Source organism: Euwallacea fornicatus, chromosome 11 (genome assembly GCF_040115645.1).
Source record: "Euwallacea fornicatus isolate EFF26 chromosome 11, ASM4011564v1, whole genome shotgun sequence".
In the NCBI taxonomy this organism is placed as follows: Eukaryota; Metazoa; Arthropoda; class Insecta; order Coleoptera; family Curculionidae; genus Euwallacea; species Euwallacea fornicatus.
In genome coordinates this window covers 315919-336879 of record NC_089551.1, presented here as the reverse complement: position 1 = coordinate 336879, position 20961 = coordinate 315919, and the positions used below count along the sequence as shown (strand labels likewise).

The 20961-nt window shown below is 44.3% G+C and overlaps 6 protein-coding genes and 1 long non-coding RNA gene across 9 annotated transcripts in view; 4 read left to right on the top strand and 3 right to left on the bottom strand.

Annotated features, from left to right (window-relative positions):
* Window position 1: 1 nt before the first annotated feature.
* On the bottom strand, window positions 2-2724 carry LOC136342089 (E3 ubiquitin-protein ligase RNF216-like). Its single transcript, XM_066287571.1, has 6 exons — window positions 2072-2724; window positions 1873-2016; window positions 1631-1823; window positions 645-1562; window positions 413-547; window positions 2-270 (listed from the first exon to the last, which is right to left on the bottom strand). The coding sequence occupies exons 1-6, from the start codon at window positions 2304-2306 to the stop codon at window positions 129-131; spliced, it is 1767 nt and encodes a 588-aa protein (XP_066143668.1). The 5' UTR covers window positions 2307-2724; the 3' UTR covers window positions 2-128.
* Window positions 2725-2898: 174 nt separating this feature from the next.
* Window positions 2899-6240, bottom strand: LOC136341782 (uncharacterized). The gene is made up of 8 exons (XM_066287093.1): window positions 5496-6240; window positions 5340-5442; window positions 5050-5283; window positions 4817-5002; window positions 4363-4761; window positions 4137-4307; window positions 3814-4079; window positions 2899-3759 (listed from the first exon to the last, which is right to left on the bottom strand). Exons 1-8 carry the CDS (start codon window positions 5977-5979, stop codon window positions 2957-2959), a joined length of 2646 nt encoding a protein of 881 aa, XP_066143190.1. The 5' UTR covers window positions 5980-6240; the 3' UTR covers window positions 2899-2956.
* A 335-nt stretch (window positions 6241-6575) lies between these two features.
* Window positions 6576-7825, top strand: TfIIEbeta (transcription factor IIEbeta). Its single transcript, XM_066287095.1, has 5 exons — window positions 6576-6747; window positions 6807-6911; window positions 6961-7123; window positions 7181-7381; window positions 7431-7825. Exons 1-5 carry the CDS (start codon window positions 6686-6688, stop codon window positions 7776-7778), a joined length of 879 nt encoding a protein of 292 aa, XP_066143192.1. The 5' UTR covers window positions 6576-6685; the 3' UTR covers window positions 7779-7825.
* A 2042-nt stretch (window positions 7826-9867) lies between these two features.
* On the top strand, window positions 9868-12957 carry LOC136341783 (F-box/LRR-repeat protein 20). The gene is made up of 6 exons (XM_066287094.1): window positions 9868-9988; window positions 10440-11093; window positions 11146-11337; window positions 11387-11488; window positions 11628-11840; window positions 11899-12957. Exons 1-6 carry the CDS (start codon window positions 9941-9943, stop codon window positions 12004-12006), a joined length of 1317 nt encoding a protein of 438 aa, XP_066143191.1. The 5' UTR covers window positions 9868-9940; the 3' UTR covers window positions 12007-12957.
* Window positions 12958-13371: 414 nt separating this feature from the next.
* Window positions 13372-15708, top strand: CSN1b (COP9 signalosome subunit 1b). Of its 3 annotated transcripts, none has more exons than XM_066287575.1 (6): window positions 13372-13522; window positions 13941-14180; window positions 14228-14427; window positions 14503-14702; window positions 14759-15330; window positions 15392-15708. In XM_066287575.1, the coding sequence occupies exons 1-6, from the start codon at window positions 13514-13516 to the stop codon at window positions 15605-15607; spliced, it is 1437 nt and encodes a 478-aa protein (XP_066143672.1). In that variant the 5' UTR covers window positions 13372-13513; the 3' UTR covers window positions 15608-15708. The 3 variants fall into 3 exon arrangements, with proteins under 3 accessions (XP_066143672.1, XP_066143669.1, XP_066143670.1); XM_066287572.1 differs by having other exon boundaries at window positions 13373-13527; XM_066287573.1 differs by lacking the exon at window positions 13372-13522 and adding an exon at window positions 13727-13878.
* A 177-nt stretch (window positions 15709-15885) lies between these two features.
* LOC136342092 (uncharacterized) overlaps window positions 15886-20961 on the top strand; it is a 31943-nt gene continuing 26867 nt past the window's right edge. The window contains exon 1 of the long non-coding RNA XR_010732596.1: window positions 15886-16418. This is a non-coding gene — a long non-coding RNA (uncharacterized lncRNA). The remainder of the gene's footprint in view (window positions 16419-20961) is intronic.
* Window positions 16572-20432, bottom strand: beta-Man (beta-mannosidase). Its single transcript, XM_066287565.1, has 10 exons — window positions 20114-20432; window positions 19911-20057; window positions 19345-19493; window positions 18936-19294; window positions 18617-18879; window positions 18392-18565; window positions 17443-18285; window positions 17166-17383; window positions 16913-17113; window positions 16572-16862 (listed from the first exon to the last, which is right to left on the bottom strand). The coding sequence occupies exons 1-10, from the start codon at window positions 20226-20228 to the stop codon at window positions 16626-16628; spliced, it is 2706 nt and encodes a 901-aa protein (XP_066143662.1). The 5' UTR covers window positions 20229-20432; the 3' UTR covers window positions 16572-16625.

The window sequence follows — 20961 nt, the reverse complement described above, 5'->3', positions numbered from 1 at the left end:
GTTATATGTATAGAATATTATTTAATTCTCTGTAAAAACAGTCGTTTCTTAAATATTAATATAGAACAGCCCCATTACAACTCATATGTTTGGCACTAAATATAATAGAAAATTGAGCAAAAGTGCTGTTATTTAGTAGGGAAGAAGCCTTCAATGCCCTGCGAAGGATCAAACTTGATCTCGACATTTCCCAGCTCCACCTTTGCTTTCTCGGCATTGTCTTTAACTCGCTGCAGATCGATTTGGGCGTCGTTGGTGAACAGCTGGCAGCTACGTCCAATACATTTCAAATTAAATATACACTTTAATGCGAGATTCCTCGAAGGTTGGCAAATTTAACCGAAGGGCAGTTATGCTCTGGCTAAACTTGACACTACAGCGATAATTCGGCCTCTTAAACACTGAAACTTACGTTTTGCCATCGCCAAAGTGGCCGTACCCTGTGATGGCCTGCGAGCACAGGTAACACATCATGGCTCCGCAGGTGCAGATCATCTTATTGCACCCGTTGGATTTGATGAATTTCTTGTTGCACTTGTAACAGGTTCTATAAAAGAATATGATTTTTTTTTAAAAGTTAGTTCAGGGCGGTTTGTGCTAATTTTCTTAAAGGAACGATAAAATTTCATTAAAAATCACCTCACCTAGCCAAAGCCTCTGTCATCATATTCTCGATGAAAGTCCTGCGTCTCACATCCTCATCGTACTCGATCTCGTTGCATCTCTTTGGGATGTGCGACTCGTGCCTGCAAAGCCTGCATGACTCCTTTAGACACTCCAGATTCTCGCACTTGAAAACCTTGGACTCCGTGGGGGGAATACTGGCGAATTCACAAAAGGGACAAGTCTCCAATCCGTCCACATTGGCCCTTTTCACCTCCTCACTCTGGATCTTCAGCATTAGCCTCTCGAAAGTGTTACGAGGCAGCACCATTTGTAGGACATGGACGTCAAAGTCTGAGTCGCAATCATTACAGCAGGGGAAATTGGTCAGTCCATCCCCCATTCGAACTTCAACGTACTGTTGTATGCAATTCTTGCAAAACATACAGCCCTTTTTACAGTTGAAGCACTCCTCGGGAATCAATTCGTCCTCTCCACAAACCCCACAAGTCTCCAACAGGCCTAAAACTCTAGCCTCCTCTTTAAATTGATGGTAGGTTTGATCTTTGTATTTCATGACTTTACGGATCAGTTTTCGGTGTTTTAAATAAGCGATCTCCTGCAATAAAGGCAAATTGCGACACTCAGGATTAGGCTCCAGGGGGCGCTCGGTCTTCATGCCATTAGGGAGATGATCCAGGTAGGTGCATGAAGCGAAGAGACACTTTTTATTCAATTTGAAGACAATATCCACATGGCGCTTACGGATTTTTCGATAGTTGTTATATAAGAAAACAAGGGCATAGTTTAGGTCTTCAGGTGGTAACATAGGTTGTAGCAAAGGGTTTGGACGGTTGGGGCTGTTGAAATAGGTTTCTGGATTTGGGAACTGCTCGAGGAACTTGTCTATGCTGAAGTTTTTCTTGTAGAAATTAAGGGTGGTTTCCTCTTCTTGATTTCTGTAGGAACAATACGAGAAAACAATTATTGATGAAAAGATAGAATAGTAAAATAAGAAAAAACTTACTTCAGATATTCATCCATGGTAGGATAATCATTGTTCTCGACTGCAGCATTAAGGAACTCCATCATAGAGTTTTCATCCTGCATAACCAACTTCTCAGCCTCCTTTCTGAGATAGGAAGGATCAGCTCCTGGCAGAGCATCCACGAGTTTACTCCAAATTGAATTAACATCTACCACCTTTTTGACATAGCCACCTACATATCTCTAGTTCAGTACCTTCCTTAGGCCTTTACTGAAGATTACCTTTGGACAGAGCATCAATAGCCTGATCCATTTGCAAATTGGGACCCTGGTTTTGGCAAAAATCCCACATAAACTTTTCACAAGCATCTGGAAACATGCTGCACAGTTGCTCATGATGCAAATTTATTATATTGTTCCTCCAAGCTAAGTCCCAGGTAATGTTAATATTAATGGGCAAGCGTCAAATTCTATGACTTACCGATAATTTCATCATTACTATCATCGCTGTTTATTTCTTCTGAAATCTCTTGGACTATGGAAGGCCCTGGATTATCAAAATCTGGGTGGGTGCTCAGCATGTTGAAGGCATTTTCAACTTTTTGTTCGGGTGAATCCTCGGGTCTCTCTTCATTGATAATAGCAAATACCTCTCGGATTTGGATCTCGCTTCTATGAGGGCAGAGCTCCTTTAAGTATTCAACAAAGTAATCCATTTCAGTTTCTGATAAATTTATCTCGATCAGAAAAATTAATAAAGGTTTAAGGTTATGAAATCGACTGCTAGGCCTGGTTTCTTGGTGGTAAACGAGAGGCTACAGGGTACATTGATAAGCACCGATTTTTCCTGATGATAACAGGGGATTAAGTTTTTCTTTGTGTTGTGTTTCCCCGGACTTGCTGAACTGATAATTGGGAACGATTAATGTGGGAAAAAACCGAAAACGACTAAGAAAACCCGCGAATTTGGCGGCACAAATTGCGGGAGGCAATGCTGGTTACCATTTTAGCTCATTTTTCTCTTTAATTGTGAAGTATATCGGTGCCAAAAAGAAGATTTTTCTAAACTGGTACACGGATAAATCAATTTGTGTAGAAGCTGAAGCGAACTATGAACGACCGCAACGATGGATGATAAACTAATGACGTGTAGATAACCTTACGAACAGTTGATCGATTGATTGTTCCGCCCTCTATACGATAACCAGGTAACCAAGTAAAAAATTGACGACAAAATGGCGACTAACGTAGTCTGTGCATTAAGGAAAGTGTTAGCAGGACTTGGGTAATTAAAATAATTCCAAAACATAAAATATATTTATATATTTATTAAAATAACATCAAAAATGTTACGATACCCTTAACTCTAATTAAAACTGGGAAAGAACATATTCTTCGGGGGATTGTCATCAAATTTAAGTTCCGGTTTGGTCTCAAAATTCCTCACCACATTCAAAGGTTGCGGTTGACGTTGCGACCCCCTGGAACCCCCGTTATGAGCAGTCCTCGAAGGGTGCGACGAGGACCAGTGCAATGTGTTGGTAAATGGCCTCAGTCCAACAAACCCATCGTTACGGAACGAAGAAGGGTGGGCAGGGCAGTTGTTAAAATCATGCAAAAATTGCACACTGTTGGATGGTTTTAAACCATCAAAACGTCCCTTCTCAGCTCCATAATGCTGCGTAGAATAACGAGTGTCCTGCAGTGGGGATCGGTTATTGTACCTTTGATTAGGTAACTGCGGATTTTGAATATCGATCGTATTTTCCCCAGTTCTTACTGGATGTGCGGCATTTCGATCGTTGGGTAAGCCCATGAAGGGTAAAGGAAAGAAGGGGCCGGGGAAATTAGAGGTTGGAGAGTTTAAACCAGAAGAAGCTTTTCGACGCAGTGAAGAAGCCTGGGCATTATCGTGGGGAAAACCTCGCGTTCTCAATAGCACGGGAGAGGACGACAGATTTGAATCAAGACTCGTTGCTAGAGGTGACGGCGAAGCATTGTGATTACGATTACCTTCTCTACCTCTGACCGGTACTGGTGAAGACGTCCTAGGAGTACCATGATGCACCACTTGGTTGGGACATTTATTAAAGCTAACTGTCCCCTGCTTGCGTTGATCTTCCTTGTCGAACTTCTTTGGGCCGAACAGTCTTTTCGATCTGTTGCTATCTGCAGACACTCGTTCGTGACATCATGACGATCACCTCCCATTTCAAAACTTACCCCCGCTGATAAATCCATATTTACCCACCTCTTGCGTGTCCCTGATAGGATTGATTGTTCTCTTGGGTTGCAACTGGAGTAGGCCCTTTCTCACCAACATATTCTCCCAACAGTAAGGTTCATCCTCGGGCCCGTAAGGCGTGAGTGGTAGGTCAAAAGGCATGGGAAACACTCGAGTGTTCATTCTATTGCTCAGCATGTTTTTCGTCTCAAAGTAGTCTTCTCCAAAGAATTTCGGAAGGAAAAGAACCCCCATTTCATAGGATCTGTGTCCAAGGGTGATTTTTCACTTTATAAAAGGTATTAATGTTATGGGAGAGTACCTGATATAAATGCTGGAATCTTTATTGGGCAATTTGCCCCATCCAGATCTGGACAAGTTGGAGCTGGTCATGAAATAAAAAGCTAACTTTTGCCAACAAGGGGAGACTCTGCAGTAGCATTTTGAGTGAGGCAACGCCCTGCTTCTGTTATTGCTCTCAGCCTTCCATTGACTGCCCATAATTCACATTAACACTCCACTTATCTATCTATCCAAAAACCTCATACCACATATATTGCTTCAGCCATGGCTGATCCTCAATAAGGCCCTTTTCAAACTTGCCACAAACCCCACTAAGATGCTCCAAATACCCATTAAGACAGTTCTCCATGGATGCATAAACCAGACTGAATTTCACCTTAGATTTGACCTTGATTGTGGGTAAATACTTGCTCTCCACATTACTCGACAAAGCCCTTAAAAGACTGGGCACTAACCATTCCTCAGGTCCATCATTGCCAATCAGTCCAATAGAAGAGCTCTGAGCCACAATTCTCCATAAATCATGATCAGTTTTAGGGCCTGGGATTATGCAATTTTGACTTAGAATGTGCCCCATGTAGTGGAGCATACACCCATTTGCTCTGGCATTATGGATCCCAGGGACATTATAGACCAAAACCACCCTTAAAAGATTTGTTAAAGGTTTTGTGAAGGGGGAAAATTTCAGAGTTTTCATACTTAATGTCACTGAAATCAGCCATGGCAACTCGATCAATCCAAACTTTCATGCTGGGAACATTTTCATTATTTTTAATGTATTCACTAAGATACTTGAGAAGGGCTGCTTTGAAACCTGTAGGAGACTCGCCATTGGTAACAGGGCTTTTAGGAGGGAGGCGGGGACAGAGAGGGCTTACCCAGACCCTACAGTTTGTCATTAAAACAACCCTTATATTTGTTTGTACACATACTGGTTGTTGTAGAGCTCCCAGTCAGCTGCAAATAAATTAGCAGTACCCACTACAACTCTCAATGACTCATTTTCATAAACAAAAATTGACAATTTGGTGTGGTGGTGCCCGAGATAACCATTTTTCTTTAGTTCTATAAAATGATAGTTAATGTGAGGAAAGAGCTCTTGCATGGTGTGGGGCTCAGGACATGGAAATTGCTGGTAGCCATGCAGAATCGTCATTGGAAGCTTGCTGTAACAATCCACATCTCACTAACATTGCACTTATGAATATGTTCGGCTACTTACTGCAGCTTTCTAGCGGCGTAATTGCCTAAGAGCCAACACAACTTCACCATATAGTTGATGTGTAGTGAATCTTTCAATACCCCCAAGCTCGGGCACAGCAAATCTTTGTAATTTCAATATTGAAAATTTTCATTATAAATAGATCTGCAAACTCACCAATAAACTCTATAGATTGTGGTTGTTCGTGTGTCTTCGATGAGTGCTTTAAAGTGTTGTAAAACACATTATAAGGAGCAGCATCTCTCATCTTCCAATCCATGGTAACGACATCAGCCTCCCTACCCCACTCCTCGTTGTCCCAAATTTCAGTGCTGGCCAAACGAAAATAGTCGTCCAACAATAAAGGAATTACAGTTTTTGTACCATCAAAACCTTCAGCTATTACAGGTCCCAATATGGGAGCCTTCAATTTCTCTTCCTTAATGTTCCCACTCATCTCTTGTTGTTCCAAATGATCATTGGTATCCTGCCCCATTTGGCGATCTTGGGTCAACCTGTTGGGTTTGAATAGCAAGTGTATGCATTTGATTTGAGCAGGCTCCTCTAGCTGTTGGGTGATTTTGGTGAACTTGGGGTTATCTGGGTGGTAAGGGAGAATCACAACTTGTTCCAATTTTTCGGGTGAAGGCGAATTTGACATGACTTCAAAGGATTTTTGGACAGTTTCGGGCAGCTACATAGGGGGTCAAGTAGAGGCAACGACGGGAAAGAGCTAAGGACTGATTGTACATGATCAAACCTGTCCTTTTTAAGTGATTGTTATCTGTAATTGTTTTGTGGTTGTTTATGAACGGAACACGTCAGCTTAAAGTGCAGTAAATGAGATAAAACGCATTTTGAATGAGCAACGAAATGCCGTGACATACTCCATTTTGTGTTTATTTGCAATTGTTTTTTTGGAACTGCGATTTGCTGCGAGTGCGCGGGAGGAGGGGGGCTTAAAAGGGGAAATGAGTTTAAGCCTCAAAATCTCCAAGATGTAATTTGTTAGTTGACCAGATCCAGATTTAGCATTTGCACTTTAATTATTGGTTTGTGAATTATGAGAAAAATTTGTAGAAATACATTTTTAAATGTTAAGGAAAAACCAACGTTACAACGTTGTATAATGGCGACAAATGCAAGTGAATTATATATATCCTACATTCCCCTCTCTTTCTCTTATTGAAACCAATATCCTAACGCATTTGACAAAGATGGAAAGTGACAAGATGTCGTACTATGTCTCATCAAAAATCACGACGTTATAACCTCACTTTAATAATACTTTTGTTATCATTCTTAACTCCAGCAAAATACCTTGTTTTCAGCTAAAATTCGGCCTTTAAAAATTTAGAGCCGCCACAATGGATCCAGCCCTCCTAAAGGAGCGGGAACTCTTCAAGAAACGCGCCCTAATAACTCCCACGTAAACTATTTTGACCTAATTCTTTCAAGCCCTCATTGAGAGCACTGCAATGGTTCCAGGGTTGAGAAAAAGAAGACAGAACCCAAGCCTGAGCCCCCTCGAGAAGACAAGAAGAAATCCAAATCAAGCAGTAGCAACAGTGGCCCCAAACTTGACATAACCAAGTAAGTATTTGTCGATCAACGCTGAGGAACTACGAATACCGTTGTATAGCTACAAGACTGCTACAGGGAGCTCTCAGTACCGTTTCGGGGTTCTGGCCAAGATTGTGAAGCATATGAAACAAAGACATCAGGATGGAGAGTCATATCCACTCACTTTAGAGGAAATTTTAGATGAAACTAACCAATTAGATGTGGGCACTAAAGTCAAGCAAGTAGGAGCTTTTTGAGGGCGTATTTTGGACTGTGACACTATTGAAGGCGAGTTTCAGTGGCTGCAAAGTGAAGCTTTGAATAACAACCCCAAAATCGAAGTCACTCCAGATGAAAAATACCTGTTTAAAGCCACCTACAAGCTCAAGGATCGCAAAAGTTTGTTGAAGCTGTTAAAGCAGCAAGACTTAAAGGGACTGGGGGGGATTTTGTTGGAAGACGTCCAGGAGTCTTTGCCCCATTGCGAGAAAGCTCTGAAGGTGCTCTTAAAAATTTTTTTTAAGCCAAATTTGATATATGTTCTCGCAGATCTTAAGCAATCAAAATGATTTGATTTTCATCACTAGACCCATAGATAGGAAGAAGATTTTGTTTTATAATGATCGAACTGCACAAATGCCCATTGATGAGGAGTTCCAAAAGTTGTGGAGGTCAGTGGCAGTCGATGCAATGGATGACCAGAAAATTGAGGAGTATCTGGATAAGCAGGGTATAAGATCGATGCAAGACCACGGTCCGAAGAAGCCTACTGCCATTAAAAGGAAAAAGGCGGGCCAGAGGAAAAAGACCTACAAGAAGCCGAGGGATAATGAGCATTTGGCAGATGTGCTTGAAACTTATGAGGACAATACCTTGACTCAAAAGAATTCTGTGTAGTATTAAAGGTGTTTTTGTGTTAAATATATGACTTTTATCATAATAAATAGAGGAGTTATTGAGGGGGAAAAATGTTTTTTACAACCGCAATTTTATTAAAAGCGTAATAAACTAAAGTGAATAACCCGGGAGCTAGCCTTGGGTGACCAATGAACTCATTTATGGTCAGTGGCCTTGGGTTGGCACTATTATTTCGCTTATAATGCAAAAAGCAGTTTCCACTATTACGAACTTTCAAGTTTATAACACAGAATCATTTGATACAAAAGAATTTAGGAAGTTTTTTCTCATCTAAGGCTTCCAGAATTCGCACATCAAGGATTTTTGGGCACGACCATTTGGCAACACCGCTGTCGCGTCAGCTGAGGTCGACGGTCAGGAAATACGTCTGGCAGGAAGAGAAAAAGACAATTTTAGTGTATCGGTATGAGGGGCTTCCACCAAGCAGCTTAACTTGCGTTCGTCAAAGTACTATATCTGACAGAAACTAACACCGCCATTACTATCGTTACTACCAGCCCTGCAAATACTTGAAATGCGCTTCAGGGTTTGTCTTAGCTGACGAAAAGACTGATTAAGTGCATTTTTAGAGAGGCAAACATTTTCTCAGGCTGGGCATACGATCACATAAATTAGTGAAAATTACTTTTCAAATTATGATATAAATTTGGCAAAATGGCAATGTCGCGACTTTTATTTTTGTTTGAGCAAACTGCGCGACCAATCGGCGCACCCATAAACAAAGAGTCGGCACTGTGATTGGCGGCAGTTCCAAGGCCGTTCACCGTCGCCATTTGTTCAGTCTGGTCCTGGATGTTGTTGATGTAAGTGCTTGCTAAAATCGCGCATTTCCGGGCAAAAGTCGCTTAATTCGCGTCGACAAGGTGTTGCTGAGCGCGGGAAGATGCCACTCTAACGTAAGGCCTCCAATGGTTACTTAGTTTTATTTCTTATTATGACATTTTTTGAGTTTTCCCGTGAAAATGCGTCTTAGCCCCCCAGCCGTTGTTTGTCCCCCGGGGTGGTTGCCCTCTTTGTCACAACACGTGCGCTAAACAAAGATGGCCAGCTGATACCTGCCTGGTACAATGGCGAACAGCTGATCCAACTCGAATTTGATGCGAAATTTGTTTTGGTTCATTTTGGTTGCGTAGTTAATGGGTTTTATCGCGTTGTCCCACAATTATGAAGTCCCAATTTGAGTAATTTCCGAGCTCGGATGATCGTGATCTCAGGGACTGTTCAAATAGGCCAAAACACCCACTCTCCTTTGTTCCTCACACTCATGGCAACCATTTATTGACTCCCAAAACCTCTTGCCCTAGCAACTCCCTGGCATCCAAACGAGTTAATTTTAGCCTCTTTCCCAATCACATGAAGCGCACATGCATTGGAAGTGCACTACTGAAACTGACCTCATTACTCTTTATTTCATTATGTATTCAGCCATGCTCCCCAATCTCTCTTGCATCTACTGAGAACGACCAAAACTCTGCTATTTGTAGCCTGTTTGTTACAGTTCCTGAGCCATTGGGGCACCGCATTTTACAGCAATATGTTGTTTGTCTTTCAGGACCTGCAGCAGCCTTAGTGCCGGAAAATCAATACTGGTGGTTTTTCCTCATTTAATTGGCAGAGCTTCAGGACTGGTGGTAAGTGGTTGTTTGATTAGGAAATCGTAACGAACATCTACATAAGGTTCCTTAGAGACTCTCAAAACGGGGCTTAAATAGGTCTGAAATGTTCTTTGTAGTTTCAAAGATTTTTGAATATCGTGGGAAGCAGGGTGAATCTTACATAAGGATGCAGGGAGCGATCGCAGCTCCCCAAGGGGAAGCAAGGCTCAAAATAGAATGTCCTTTTTTGGCAGATCCACGAGAGAAACACGTAACAAAATGTACTCAAACTAAGACTCACCCTGTACCTTGGGAGGATTCAAGCCCCCTGTAGTAACTGAGCGGCAGCAATAGTGGGCCCCAAACTAGAGGAAAATATCAGAGTAATACGCATGCGCAGCGGCTTCGAAGGCTTAATCCCCTGTGACGTTCCGCATCCCTCAACTTTTCACCTTTTCCTTAGCTTAGACAAGTGACAACTGGCAGCCATCGCAGGACCGGCCGGGCTTTTGCAGTCCATCTGAAGACAATAACTTGAGCTTGGGGATGGCAGTAGTTGACAATTCGATGAGTTACTCAGGCGCCAGAATCCTGGTAAGTTGAATTCGACGTATTCTAGGGATCCATCGCCTTAAATTTCGCAGATTCGACACATTTTTCGCTGGGAAATAGTCACGATTACAGTCAGCGAGGTGTAGTAGTGCAAGTAATAGTAATGTGGGACCCATCGTTTTTGGTTTGTTCACATTACGCTTTGAATAATAACAGTGTTGGTGCGCTTGTGAGTATTTTTGTTAGGTTAGAATCAGGGAAAAACGCGGTGAATATGGCCAACATTCTATCGTATTTGAAGGGGCGCCATTTTGGCGTACTGCAAGTGATAGTAGACGCTGCCGTTTTTTCGTCTTTCTGATCGTTAGAACCGGATTTAATCGGTTTTTGACAGGTGCCCACGATGCCGACACTCATCATGCCCAAATTAGTTTTTCAATATTTATTGTCAAATGTTTGTAATTATCGTCTCACATTCGAATTTTCGATGCAGTTGAGTCGCGGCGGCGACGAAGATGCGGCGATCAACCGTAAACTGCCCAAAGAACTGCTGCTCCGCATCTTCTCCTTCCTGGACGTCGTGTCCCTGTGCCGTTGCGCGCAGGTCTCGCGCGCATGGAACATTCTCGCCCTGGACGGGTCGAATTGGCAGAAAATCGACTTATTCGACTTTCAAAAAGATGTGGAAGGGCCGATAATCGAGAATATTTCGCGCCGCTGCGGCGGCTTTCTACGTAAGCTCTCACTACGCGGTTGCCAGTCGATAGGGGACGGCTCGATGAAGACGCTGGCTCATCTCTGCCAGAACGTAGAGGATCTCAACTTGAACGCGTGCAAGAAAATCACGGACAGTACCTGTCACGCCCTCTCGCAGCACTGCTCCAAACTGCAGCGGCTCAATTTAGATAGTTGCATGCTCATCACGGACCACTCGCTCAAGTCGGTCAGTGATGGGTGTCCCAATATGACGCACTTGAACATCAGCTGGTGCAGCAACGTCACTGAAAACGGGGTGGAGGCTTTAGCCAGGGGGTGCCCCAAACTCAAGTGTTTCATCAGCAAAGGGTGCAAGCAAATCACCTCTAGGGCGGTGATTTGTCTGGCTCGGTACTGCAATAATCTGGAGGTGATCAATCTCGGGTCTACGGTCAGTAGCGCGCAAGACCCAATCGCAGCAGAATTTGATTTTGTCATTCTAGAACATACGGGATGAAGCGGTGCAGGCTTTAGCGGAAAAGTGCCCCAAGCTGCACTATTTGTGTCTGTCGGGATGTTCCTCCTTGACGGATCCGGCACTCATCGCTCTGGCGCAACAGTGCACGATGTTGTCGACACTAGAGGTCGCCGGTTGCACTCAGTTCACCGATGCGGGATTTCAAGCCTTGGCAAGGGTAAGTAGCAACATCGAATAATTTATGTATAAATTATTCTTTTGCGCAGAGTTGCCGTTACCTAGAGAAAATGGACTTGGACGAGTGTGTGCTTATTACAGATGCCACGCTTATACATTTGGCCATGGGGTGCCCCCGCATAGAGTATTTGGTAAGTGCCCCTTGGGAGAAACATCGTGTTATGCCACGTTCCGTGTCAATTATTATTCGAATGATATTTCTGACGAAGTGGCGAATCTCAACACAAGAGCTGACATTCTTAATGAAGCTTGATCGGCCGCTTCTTGTAGACCCTGTCCCACTGTGAGCTGATCACTGACGAGGGCATTCGACACCTGTCAATGTCTCCGTGCGCCGCCGAGAATTTGACAGTGCTGGAACTGGACAACTGCCCCCTTATTACAGACGCCTCCCTCGAGCATCTGACGTCCTGCCACAACCTACAACGCGTCGAACTTTACGACTGCCAACTGATCACGCGCGTGGGCATTAAACGGCTACGGGTAAGTTTGATTTGAGTCTCTTTAAAGGTGTCACTTACGTAATTGTCTGGCCTGCCAGAACCACCTGCCCAACATTAAAGTTCACGCCTACTTTGCCCCAGTCACGCCACCACCTACAGGAGGAGCTTCGCGTCAGCGTTATTGCCGCTGCTGCGTCATCCTCTGAGGGCGGCGACCGTCCCAAGGCTCCCCGCCGCCTCCCACGTAGGGAGCGGCCTCTAACCACCCATCTCCCGCCCAAAGTGGGCTTTTAGTCACACGCGTGTTCATTCTACTAGGGTAGATGTGCGGTGTTTTTTCAACGGGGGCCAGATTGGGGCGTGATTTTTTTTTTGTTTCGTGGCAGCTGTGCCGCACCTTTTTGACATAAAGATCTTCTTTTGTTTCATGGCGGCTGCAATGGGGTGAGGCGCCATTTTGATTTAATACTTGACGTTTAGTGTGAATCTAGGGCGGAGCTAAATATTTATTGTATTTATTCGGTGACAGTAGTTACTCCCACTTATATCGGTAACGAGCTGCATCTATTTACCGTTTACTCTTCTATAGTTGTGATATATGATATATATAATGGAGTAGAGGTCCTTGTAACTGTTATTTACCTAGATATCTATGACTGTACAACATACCGAGTTTATTTGACGTTTCAAGCATTTCTTGCACAAAATGTCAATGGAGATAATTCTCTTTTAGCTGCCGATTAGGGCGCTGCAAGGCGCAAAGCGAGTAACAAGTTTGTAACCTCAGATGTCACTTTATATTACTCGCTTTCATTTCTATAGTTCCCGATAATAATTATTCTTGGTACGTCTCAAATTGCCTGTGATACGAAAGTCAAAGATTATGGAAGGTTTTGCCGAGTTCTCTTATGTTAAGTTTGTCCGCATTATTCCGGAAATAGGTTGAAGTTACTATATTATTAGTACGCGATTTCAACATGGTCGTACTTTCTTTACTTGAGCGGTGGGGATTTGAGCGCTGTCTTGTGTAATAACCCAACCATCAGTAGTTTTAAATATCGTGTATTAAGCCATGTGTAACACCCTATATGTATATATTTTTGTAGTCACTTTTTTAGGTTATTTTATATTTTCATAATAAATTAAGTTTCTTTTTAGCGTTGTTTGATTTCGACCTTTAAGGATTCCTACGAAGCGAATTTTATTGGCGTATTTCGGTGCGACGACATTGTTAGCTGTTTAGTAATAATGCTCAGAAGGAAGCACGTAGCATTACACGACAACGTCGGTGTCCCAGGATACTAAAATTCGTAATTATCTAGAATTGTCTTTTGTCTACATTGTCTTCATGCGATCCAAAGTTTCGGACTATTTTTAATATTCCTACTTGTAATACCACTGCAACTTTAATCGAAGTTCCTAATTAGATATCGTTCAATTTAAAGTTACCAAAACCTCAAAAGATGATCCTATCCAAATACTACTGATTAACAAAGGGCAAATGTACAAAAACCGCACGGTGTAAAAAATTGTAAACAAATTGACATTCTTATCGTGTGGAGCCAGTGTTAAGCGTTTTTCCAAGGTTTAGCAAGTTGAATTTCAAGGTTGTAGGAGGTGAAAATATAGAAGTCGATCGGGGAACCTGTGCGAATCGCAGTGCAAGAATGATATTGAATTTTAACCCTTTCCTTGATATAATGGACGGCCTCAATGAAAACTGTAATGTAAGCACTTTTTAATTGTAGAAAAAAACCTTTCTGTTTGCCATTTGACAACAATAATTATTCCATCCTTTTCGTTTATCACTAGCTATTTTAAATTGATAAATATCGATAAAGTTTAACAATAAATTATTGCAAAGCTTTTGGTGCACTCAGAGCAGTGTTAATTGCTCCACTAGGTACTTTTACGGGCTAAACAGCTGATCCCTATCAAATCCTGTCAGTTTCATTTGCTGAGCATGCGCCTTTGGCATTAAAAAGAAAAACCTGTAGTAATAAACACGGTAATTGTAACCACGAAACGCTGTCCCCCCCGTTCCCAAAATGCCCCTTCAATTCATGGGAATGGCTCAGGTACCCCCTCAATCAGCTCCCTAGCCTGAACCCCCATTTACTTCGCTTAACTTCTGCCACAGAACGCAGTGGAGCCCATGCAAGTGGACGCCCCGCCGGAGGACAACGACAACAACGAAGACACATTTTTCGTGGTCGAGAATCCCACTATCGACCTCGAGGCGTACGCCAACAGCTATGTAGGCCTTGCCAAGATCCACCGGCTGATTTTCATCATGGACCATTGCCCCTCTCTGCGATTGGAAGCCCTGAAGATCGCCATTTCCTACGTGATGACCACCTATAATGTCAATTTATATCAGGTAGGATCGTTGCATTATTAACCGGGCTCCACTGATTTGAGACACAGACTTTGCACCACAAATTGGCGGACGCAACAAGCAGCATGAATGTGCCGGATGTCGCTGCACCCTCGGCCTCTCAGGATATCCCTAGTATTGACAACATGTGGATTGAGACAAGGCTTAAGAAAGCTGCCTTGAAATTGGAGAAGTTGGATAATGATTTAAAGAATTATAAGAGCAATTCGATTAAGGAGAGCATTCGCAGGTAGGTTAATAGGGCCATACCTCAGGAAAAAGGAGACATGGGCCTCTGAGGTTTTTAAATTTCTTACCTTTCTAGAGGACATGATGATTTAGGTGATCATTACTTAGATTGTGGGGACCTGTCTAATGCCCTGAAGTGCTACTCCCGAGCCCGTGATTATTGTACTAGTGGCAAACATGTAGTGAACATGTGTTTGAATGTTATAAAAGTATCTGTATATTTGCAAAATTGGTCTCATGTCTTGAGCTACGTTGCAAAAGCTGAGGGGACTCCAGGTAAACTGCTGCAATTTCCCATTTCTATCAGTTCTGATAATATTCTCAATAATCAGAATTCTCAGAATCTCAAGCAAAAGATTCAAATCCAGTGATTTTCACCAAGTTATGTTGCGCGGCAGGCCTCGCTGAATTAGCAACGCGCAAATACAAACAAGCTGCCAAACACTTCTTCCAAGCTAGTTTGGATCATTGTGATTTCCCTGAGTTGCTCTCTGGCAACAATGTAGCCACCTATGGAGGCCTGTGCGCCTTAGCCACATTCGATAGGCCCGAGCTGCAAAAGCATGTAGTCAACAATGGGGGCTTCAAACCCTTCTTGGAGCTCGAGCCGGCCCTGCGGGACGCCATTTTCAAGTTCTACGAATCCCGCTATGCCGCCTGTTTGAAATTATTAGATGACATGAAGGATGCCTTGCTACTGGACATGTTTTTGGCACCGCATGTGTCGGCTCTGTACTCGCAAATCCGCAGTAGAGCTTTGGTGCAATATTTCAGCCCTTATATGTCTGCCGATTTAAGACGTATGGCACAAGCCTTCGGTAGGACTGTACCAGCCCTCGAGGACGAACTGATGAGACTGATTTTGGACGGGCAGATCCAGGCCCGAATCGATTCTCATAATAAAGTGCGTTTAAGGTTTCCTTGTTAGTCTCATTTTTTAATCTTTTCTGGGGGTGATCCTTCAGGTGCTTTTCGCCAGAGATGCAGACCAGCGGGGCGCCACTTTCGAGAGGGTTTTGGCTGTAGGAAAGGAGCAGTTCAGGAGGGCTAGGATGCTAGTACTGAGGGCCGCAGTGCTGAGAAGCCGGCTGCAGGTGCAAAGCCCCCCGCGAGAGCAAGGTGAGGGGGCGCAGCCGCAGATGCAGCCCGTATCTAGCGCACACGGCACCTCGAGGAATTGACTGAAATGAGGATTTTTTTCGTTTTGTGTATATAATTAGGATTTGAGAAGTTTGAACTGGTTTTTCGGTATTAATTAAATAAATGCTAAAATGTAGGCCTTTTTGAGTGGTTTATTTTCCAATTCTGAACCCTGTAAGGATAGTGAATCATTTAATTCAGATTGAACTACCTCCGCGGACAAAGAACTTTAAGCATTATTTACTGATAACGTCACAGCACATCATTGCTTAGCAATTTGTTATGATTTTAGTGGCGCCATCTGACCAGTCCCGCGAGAACTTCCGTACGTCTTTGTTCGCGATGTGATACGGTCCGGAATAATTCTCTTAATTTCTTTACATTTAGTTCTAAACAACGGGAAAAGTGCAGAAATTGGTCCTAAGAAGTTCCTCGGCGCCTCACGCATAAAACCTCTCAGTGAGTAATATCTTTTTAAGTCTTTCTTAAAGCGTCTTCTATTGAGCCTCGAATTGGCATCTGTCCTGGCTAAAAGCGCCTTGAGCGATCTTTTTATTGATCTAAACTTAAATCTATTTGAATCGTCTCTCTCGAGGTTATTAATCTTACACCATCTCCCACTAAGCATTTTAATTCTCGTTAACTAAAACTGGACCATCACGACGGCCATTTTGAATAACAATTGGTGTTGTCGGTGGCGCCACTGACTAGTCCCGCGAAAACGTCGGTTATGTTGTTTAAATATCCGTTCAAAAAAACAGTTAAATTCGTTATAAATCGCGATAATAAACTGCGGAAGTGCCGAAATCGGTTCCAGAAAGTGCCTCCTTGCATCACACATCGAATCCAGGGGTGAGTACTACTTTTATATGTGTATAAAGCGTGTTTACTTGTGGCTCAAGCGAGTCCCTGCTTGTTGCTCAAAATGGCGTCTTACACGGTTTTTTTGCTGGACCATACCTTATTGAAGCCCTCTAGAGCGCCCAAATCCAGTAACCATCAAAATTCTCACAGAATTATGTCCTTTTATATTTATTCAACCTTTTTTAACATAACAACCTAAGTCCAATGAGAATCGTGCAAATGAGTCACAGTCAAAGCGGCCTTGAGGTCTTCAAGAGTGATCTCCTGTTCACTCTTGAACCTCACCGTTCTTTGCGCTTCAACTTGCAAGAACCCATTCTCTGAGAAAGTTCCCATGATCTCATGGGAGTCCAGCCAGACAAACAGGGCAATATTGCTCGAGCTCACTGTAATGTCATAGACCTGGGCACTTGCCGTCGTGACTGACTCAATCTGGAACATAACAGTGAGGACACAGAATCCTTGAGAATGTTGGCAAGTACCTTCAGAGTGGCACTCCCCAATTTTGAGTCCTTGAGTTTGCCAGGGAAGACATAATTCTCAGGGCTGATGGCGACATTGTCGGTCTTAGTGGCGTTCTTCTGGATCACCAAATGGAAGAAGCACGAGGTGCTGTCGCACTTAGCCTCGGTGAGGTAGTCGTCGACCTCTAAAGTCTTAAAGAGCTCAGAAGCGCTGGCGTTCTAAAACATATTCTGTGCAGATTAGACAGTAATCGAATGAAAGTATAAGTACCAAGTTGAGAGAGGTGCGCTCCTCCAGCAGCGGCTTAAAGTCAGGACTGTCGTATTTGTACACTCTAACAACAGCACTGACATCCTCTACAGGAGTTAGCTGGTCATTGACAGCATAGATTTGCAGTTGCCGGTCAGTGTTGATGTGACCAGTGATGATGATGTTGGCAAAGAAGTCTTTGGCGAAGTAGTGTAGCATCTTCCAGCGTCCAGTGTAGTCTGAGATTGATTTGACGGTTAAAAGTGCAAAAAAGTTGCCTAAAAGACGGGGGTCTCACCGATACTAGACCAAGTGGGGGCCACCCACACGTCATTCAATTGCCAATAGAGGGCGCCCATAGTGTACCCCCTACCGTCCTCAGTCTGGTAACTCCTGTACCTCCTGTAGTGTTCGGTTTCCACTTTAACGGCCTGGGAAGTGTACACCTGAGACAAGTAAATAAAAGCACTGTTGTATGCTTCGCTGCTAGAGTTGGGAAGGTGCAAATTTTCCGCAATCAGCAGTGCCATCTCTCCATTTCCCTCAGGATGGTGTTGCCTCCAGCCCATGAACTTCCCAGTGATGCTCAAGTCATCGGTGTCATTGGTGGCGTCACTCAACCACGTGTCTTCGAAGGGTAGAGATTGATACCCATACTCGGAGCAGAAACGCGGTATGGGATACGTGTCGGAGTTCCACGGGTCTAGGACGTAGTTGTAATAATGCACGTCGCCCCAGTATTGGTTGCTGGGGCTGGTCCCCACCCATCCTTCGCTCTCGGTCAAGAAACCGTTGGTGGGACTGGAGCTGATGAACACCCCTTTATCACCGGAGATTCTGTCGAATTCGGTTTTGATGGTGTCGATGTAAAGAGCGACGTAGTCGCTCTTGTAGGTTTCAAAGAGGTCTTTAGTATCGTACCAGTTGTCCGCTAGAACGCCCTCGTTTTCGTTGTTACCGGAGAAGACCACGATGCTGGGGTGATGGTAGAGGCGTTTGACGTTGTGATTCACTTCCGCGACGACGTTGCTTAAGTAGTGTTCGTTGGCAGAATAAAGGGAGCACGCGAACATGAAGTCTTGCCAGACCATGATTCCCAGCTCATCGGCCAATTCGTAGAAGTAGTCCGATTCGTAGACACCTAAAGAGCGAAGGGAAGTTTAGTACAATTGTTGTCGTCCCCCTTGCCGACTGGTACTACAAAATAATTGTACTAAGCTCAGTACAACTCTTTAATACCTACGCACCCCCTCCCCACACTCGAAGCATGTTCATATTGACTTCCTTAGCGCTCTCCAACAATCTCGTGATCTTCTTCCGATCCTGCCCGTACTCGGGCAAGATGTTGATGGGAATTTCGTTGGAACCCTTAACGAAAATCGGCTCCCCGTTGATCTTAAAGTACCAAGTCATCCCGGTATCTGAAACGAAACACTCTCGCCTTGTTGCCAGCTTGTACCGTTTTTACCTACCCAAAGGTTTTTCTACTAATTCCACGAATCTGAGGCCGATTTTGACTGTCTTATTGCAAACCGATTGATCGAGGGCGCTGGTGAAGGTGAGCACCGTCTGGTACAGGGGCTGATCGCCGAAACCGTTGGGCCACCAAAAGTCCATTAAACCTTTGTCCACGGAGAGAGACACGGATTTCACTATCTCGTTGTGGTCGTTGGGTTTCTCCTCCACGTCAAAGTCCTTTTCGATGGCTCGGTTCTCTTTCACATAGATTTTAGCACTGAAATAACGCACTGGATGGTGCAAGCTCTAACTGTTTCAACGGTGAAAGCTCACTTCAGGCTTCCTCTCAAGAGTTGGCCCTTATTGGGCACGAAATAAGTGTCGATGACCACCAGGTAGTTGTCGCCATCTGGCCCTTCTTCGACCCGAGTCACCACGTGTTCAATGGCAGCGTCGTCAAAAGCTTGCAAGTAAACGGACTTCCAGATGCCCATGGAGGGGAACGACGGGCCCCAGTCCCAGGCGAAGGAGGCTTGCATCTTCCTGATCATGTTAACGTGGCATTGTCCGTGGTACACATCCGGAGGGCACTCGTAGGGGATGAGGTACTTCTTCAGTTGCTCGGCGTTGAGCTCCTTGCCCACCTCGGGGGCGTTTCGGAACCACAGTCTGATCGTGTTGTTGCCTTCGGCCTAAAAAGGTTCATTAAGGGGCGCAGGGAGGGTTGTCTGGTCATCTCTACCTTAAGGATGTCTTTGACGTCGAAGCTGTAACGCACGAACATATTTTGGGTGGACCCGATTGAGACGTTGTTGAGTTCGACGTCGGCGAAAGTGTCCACTCCATCGAAGACCAGATTTACGTGTTCGTAGTCCAGGAGGCCTTCGTCAACTGTGAACAGTCAGAAGTCGATTTTTCCTCGAGGAAAACTTGTCAGGAACTTGAAAATGCAAAAGAGAGCAGTACGGCGCGGTTGTCAACGACGAACTTTCTCCGTGAAGAAAATCGTCGGCGTTACCTACTCCGAGCAAAACGTGGCAACGTTGCCTGGAGTTCGAGAGTTAATGAAGAACGTTACTTTTAATGGGATTTAAAACGTTCGCTCGTGAATCGTGTCGGAATTCGACAAAACTCCTCCATATTTGTTTAGAATTCATGCGGCACTCCCGATGGCGGAAGGTTTTATGCATTGTTGCCACTCAAATTATTAATCGTCGTTTGCACGAAAAATCCAGTTTCGCCTCTTGTCTCGGCCCTTACGAGAGGAGACTTCGGTCTAAAACGCCAATGAGAAAACGCAGCACTTACTGGTGAAGTTCAGAGCGTAAGTCCAGTTGACGGTCCCCACCCATGAGGTGTCGTTGTCATGGTAAAAAGTGAAGATGTTTTCGAGGACGTTCAAGTCCATCATGTCGCTGTAGACTCCACCAGGCACGGTGCCGGGAAACTCATAATCTGAAACGCCCGAGACGATCATCAGCAAAGGCCCTACAACCAAATCAACGACTCACCGTATGCGGTTCCCCTGCCGATCCAGGTTCCATCCAGATTCTGGTTAACGCTGGATTTGGCCTGGATCGGGGCCCAGATGGTCGCCAAGAAGCAAAACGCGCTGACCAGCTTCATCGCTGAGTGCACGGTCAATAACTATTCAGTGCAAAACTGAAACAAAGGCGCTTCAGTTGGTGTGTTAATGGTCGTTGATTGGAACACTTAAGAATCGAGATTATTTTAAGTGTTTTTTAATCAGTGTCGCGAGGAAAACAGAAATTAATTTTGGTCTAGCGCGGCCGATGGGGCGCTTTTCGGCCCGTTCTAAGTTGAAAACAAACCACTTTGGAGTTTGAAAAAACAGGCCTTATCAGATGTTTATTGCTGCGGTCACCGACCATTGTTTTTGGCTATTATCTAATAATTCAAGTGTGCCTCTTAATTTAATCAAAATCTGATGACGCCACTGATCAGACACTGCGTGGTAAGGAATTTTCCGCGAGTTCCTCGTGTATGCACGAAAACCGTGGCGCCATCTAGCAAGGCGGCCGTCAACTGCGCGTCGCGTGCGCGTCGCCACGAGGGAGCTTCGCGAAGTATCTTTCGGCAAATCGGCCTCTGCAACTGCGCCGGCGGCTCTTCGATCGCACAAATGGTTCTGGACTTTGATTATCGAGCGAAATCTCTTAATTTTCTCGAGGTTGATGACTCTCTGAAGGCACGGATTATTTCAAGCGTTTTAACGTAATCTTAGGGCTTGGCACTATCCCCGAAGTCTGGTCGTTTGCCCTAAATCGTCGCTACTCGGGAGTACCGATAACTAACTTTACGCAATTCGAGCTGGTTCGCGGATAGTCGCTTTGGACGC

What these genes read in the sequence shown, in the direction of transcription:
- LOC136342089 (XM_066287571.1), bottom strand. Translation starts at nt 2,306, where the DNA reads ATGGATTACTTTGTTGAATACTTAAAGGAGCTCTGCCCTCATAGAAGC. An exon ending in TATTGATGCTCTGTCCAAAG is followed by an intron (nt 1,824 to 1,872) that starts GTAATCTTCAGT and finishes AGAGATATGTAG; the next exon opens with GTGGCTATGTCAAAAAGGTG. An exon ending in ATGACAGAGGCTTTGGCTAG is followed by an intron (nt 548 to 644) that starts GTGAGGTGATTT and finishes ATTCTTTTATAG; the next exon opens with AACCTGTTACAAGTGCAACA.
- LOC136341782 (XM_066287093.1), bottom strand. Translation starts at nt 5,979, where the DNA reads ATGTCAAATTCGCCTTCACCCGAAAAATTGGAACAAGTTGTGATTCTC. An exon ending in ACAATCTATAGAGTTTATTG is followed by an intron (nt 5,443 to 5,495) that starts GTGAGTTTGCAG and finishes GAAATTACAAAG; the next exon opens with ATTTGCTGTGCCCGAGCTTG. An exon ending in ATATGGATTTATCAGCGGGG is followed by an intron (nt 3,760 to 3,813) that starts GTAAGTTTTGAA and finishes GAGTGTCTGCAG; the next exon opens with ATAGCAACAGATCGAAAAGA.
- TfIIEbeta (XM_066287095.1), top strand. Translation starts at nt 6,686, where the DNA reads ATGGATCCAGCCCTCCTAAAGGAGCGGGAACTCTTCAAGAAACGCGCC. An exon ending in CGCGCCCTAATAACTCCCAC is followed by an intron (nt 6,748 to 6,806) that starts GTAAACTATTTT and finishes CAATGGTTCCAG; the next exon opens with GGTTGAGAAAAAGAAGACAG. An exon ending in TGGGCACTAAAGTCAAGCAA is followed by an intron (nt 7,124 to 7,180) that starts GTAGGAGCTTTT and finishes GGCGAGTTTCAG; the next exon opens with TGGCTGCAAAGTGAAGCTTT.
- LOC136341783 (XM_066287094.1), top strand. Translation starts at nt 9,941, where the DNA reads ATGGCAGTAGTTGACAATTCGATGAGTTACTCAGGCGCCAGAATCCTG. An exon ending in GATTTCAAGCCTTGGCAAGG is followed by an intron (nt 11,338 to 11,386) that starts GTAAGTAGCAAC and finishes TCTTTTGCGCAG; the next exon opens with AGTTGCCGTTACCTAGAGAA. An exon ending in TGGGCATTAAACGGCTACGG is followed by an intron (nt 11,841 to 11,898) that starts GTAAGTTTGATT and finishes CTGGCCTGCCAG; the next exon opens with AACCACCTGCCCAACATTAA.
- CSN1b (XM_066287572.1), top strand. Translation starts at nt 13,468, where the DNA reads ATGATATTGAATTTTAACCCTTTCCTTGATATAATGGACGGCCTCAAT. An exon ending in AAAAGCTGAGGGGACTCCAG is followed by an intron (nt 14,703 to 14,758) that starts GTAAACTGCTGC and finishes CTCAATAATCAG; the next exon opens with AATTCTCAGAATCTCAAGCA. An exon ending in GAATCGATTCTCATAATAAA is followed by an intron (nt 15,331 to 15,391) that starts GTGCGTTTAAGG and finishes GTGATCCTTCAG; the next exon opens with GTGCTTTTCGCCAGAGATGC.
- beta-Man (XM_066287565.1), bottom strand. Translation starts at nt 20,228, where the DNA reads ATGAAGCTGGTCAGCGCGTTTTGCTTCTTGGCGACCATCTGGGCCCCG. An exon ending in CGGCAGGGGAACCGCATACG is followed by an intron (nt 20,058 to 20,113) that starts GTGAGTCGTTGA and finishes CGGGCGTTTCAG; the next exon opens with ATTATGAGTTTCCCGGCACC. An exon ending in ATTAGTAGAAAAACCTTTGG is followed by an intron (nt 18,566 to 18,616) that starts GTAGGTAAAAAC and finishes GTTTCGTTTCAG; the next exon opens with ATACCGGGATGACTTGGTAC.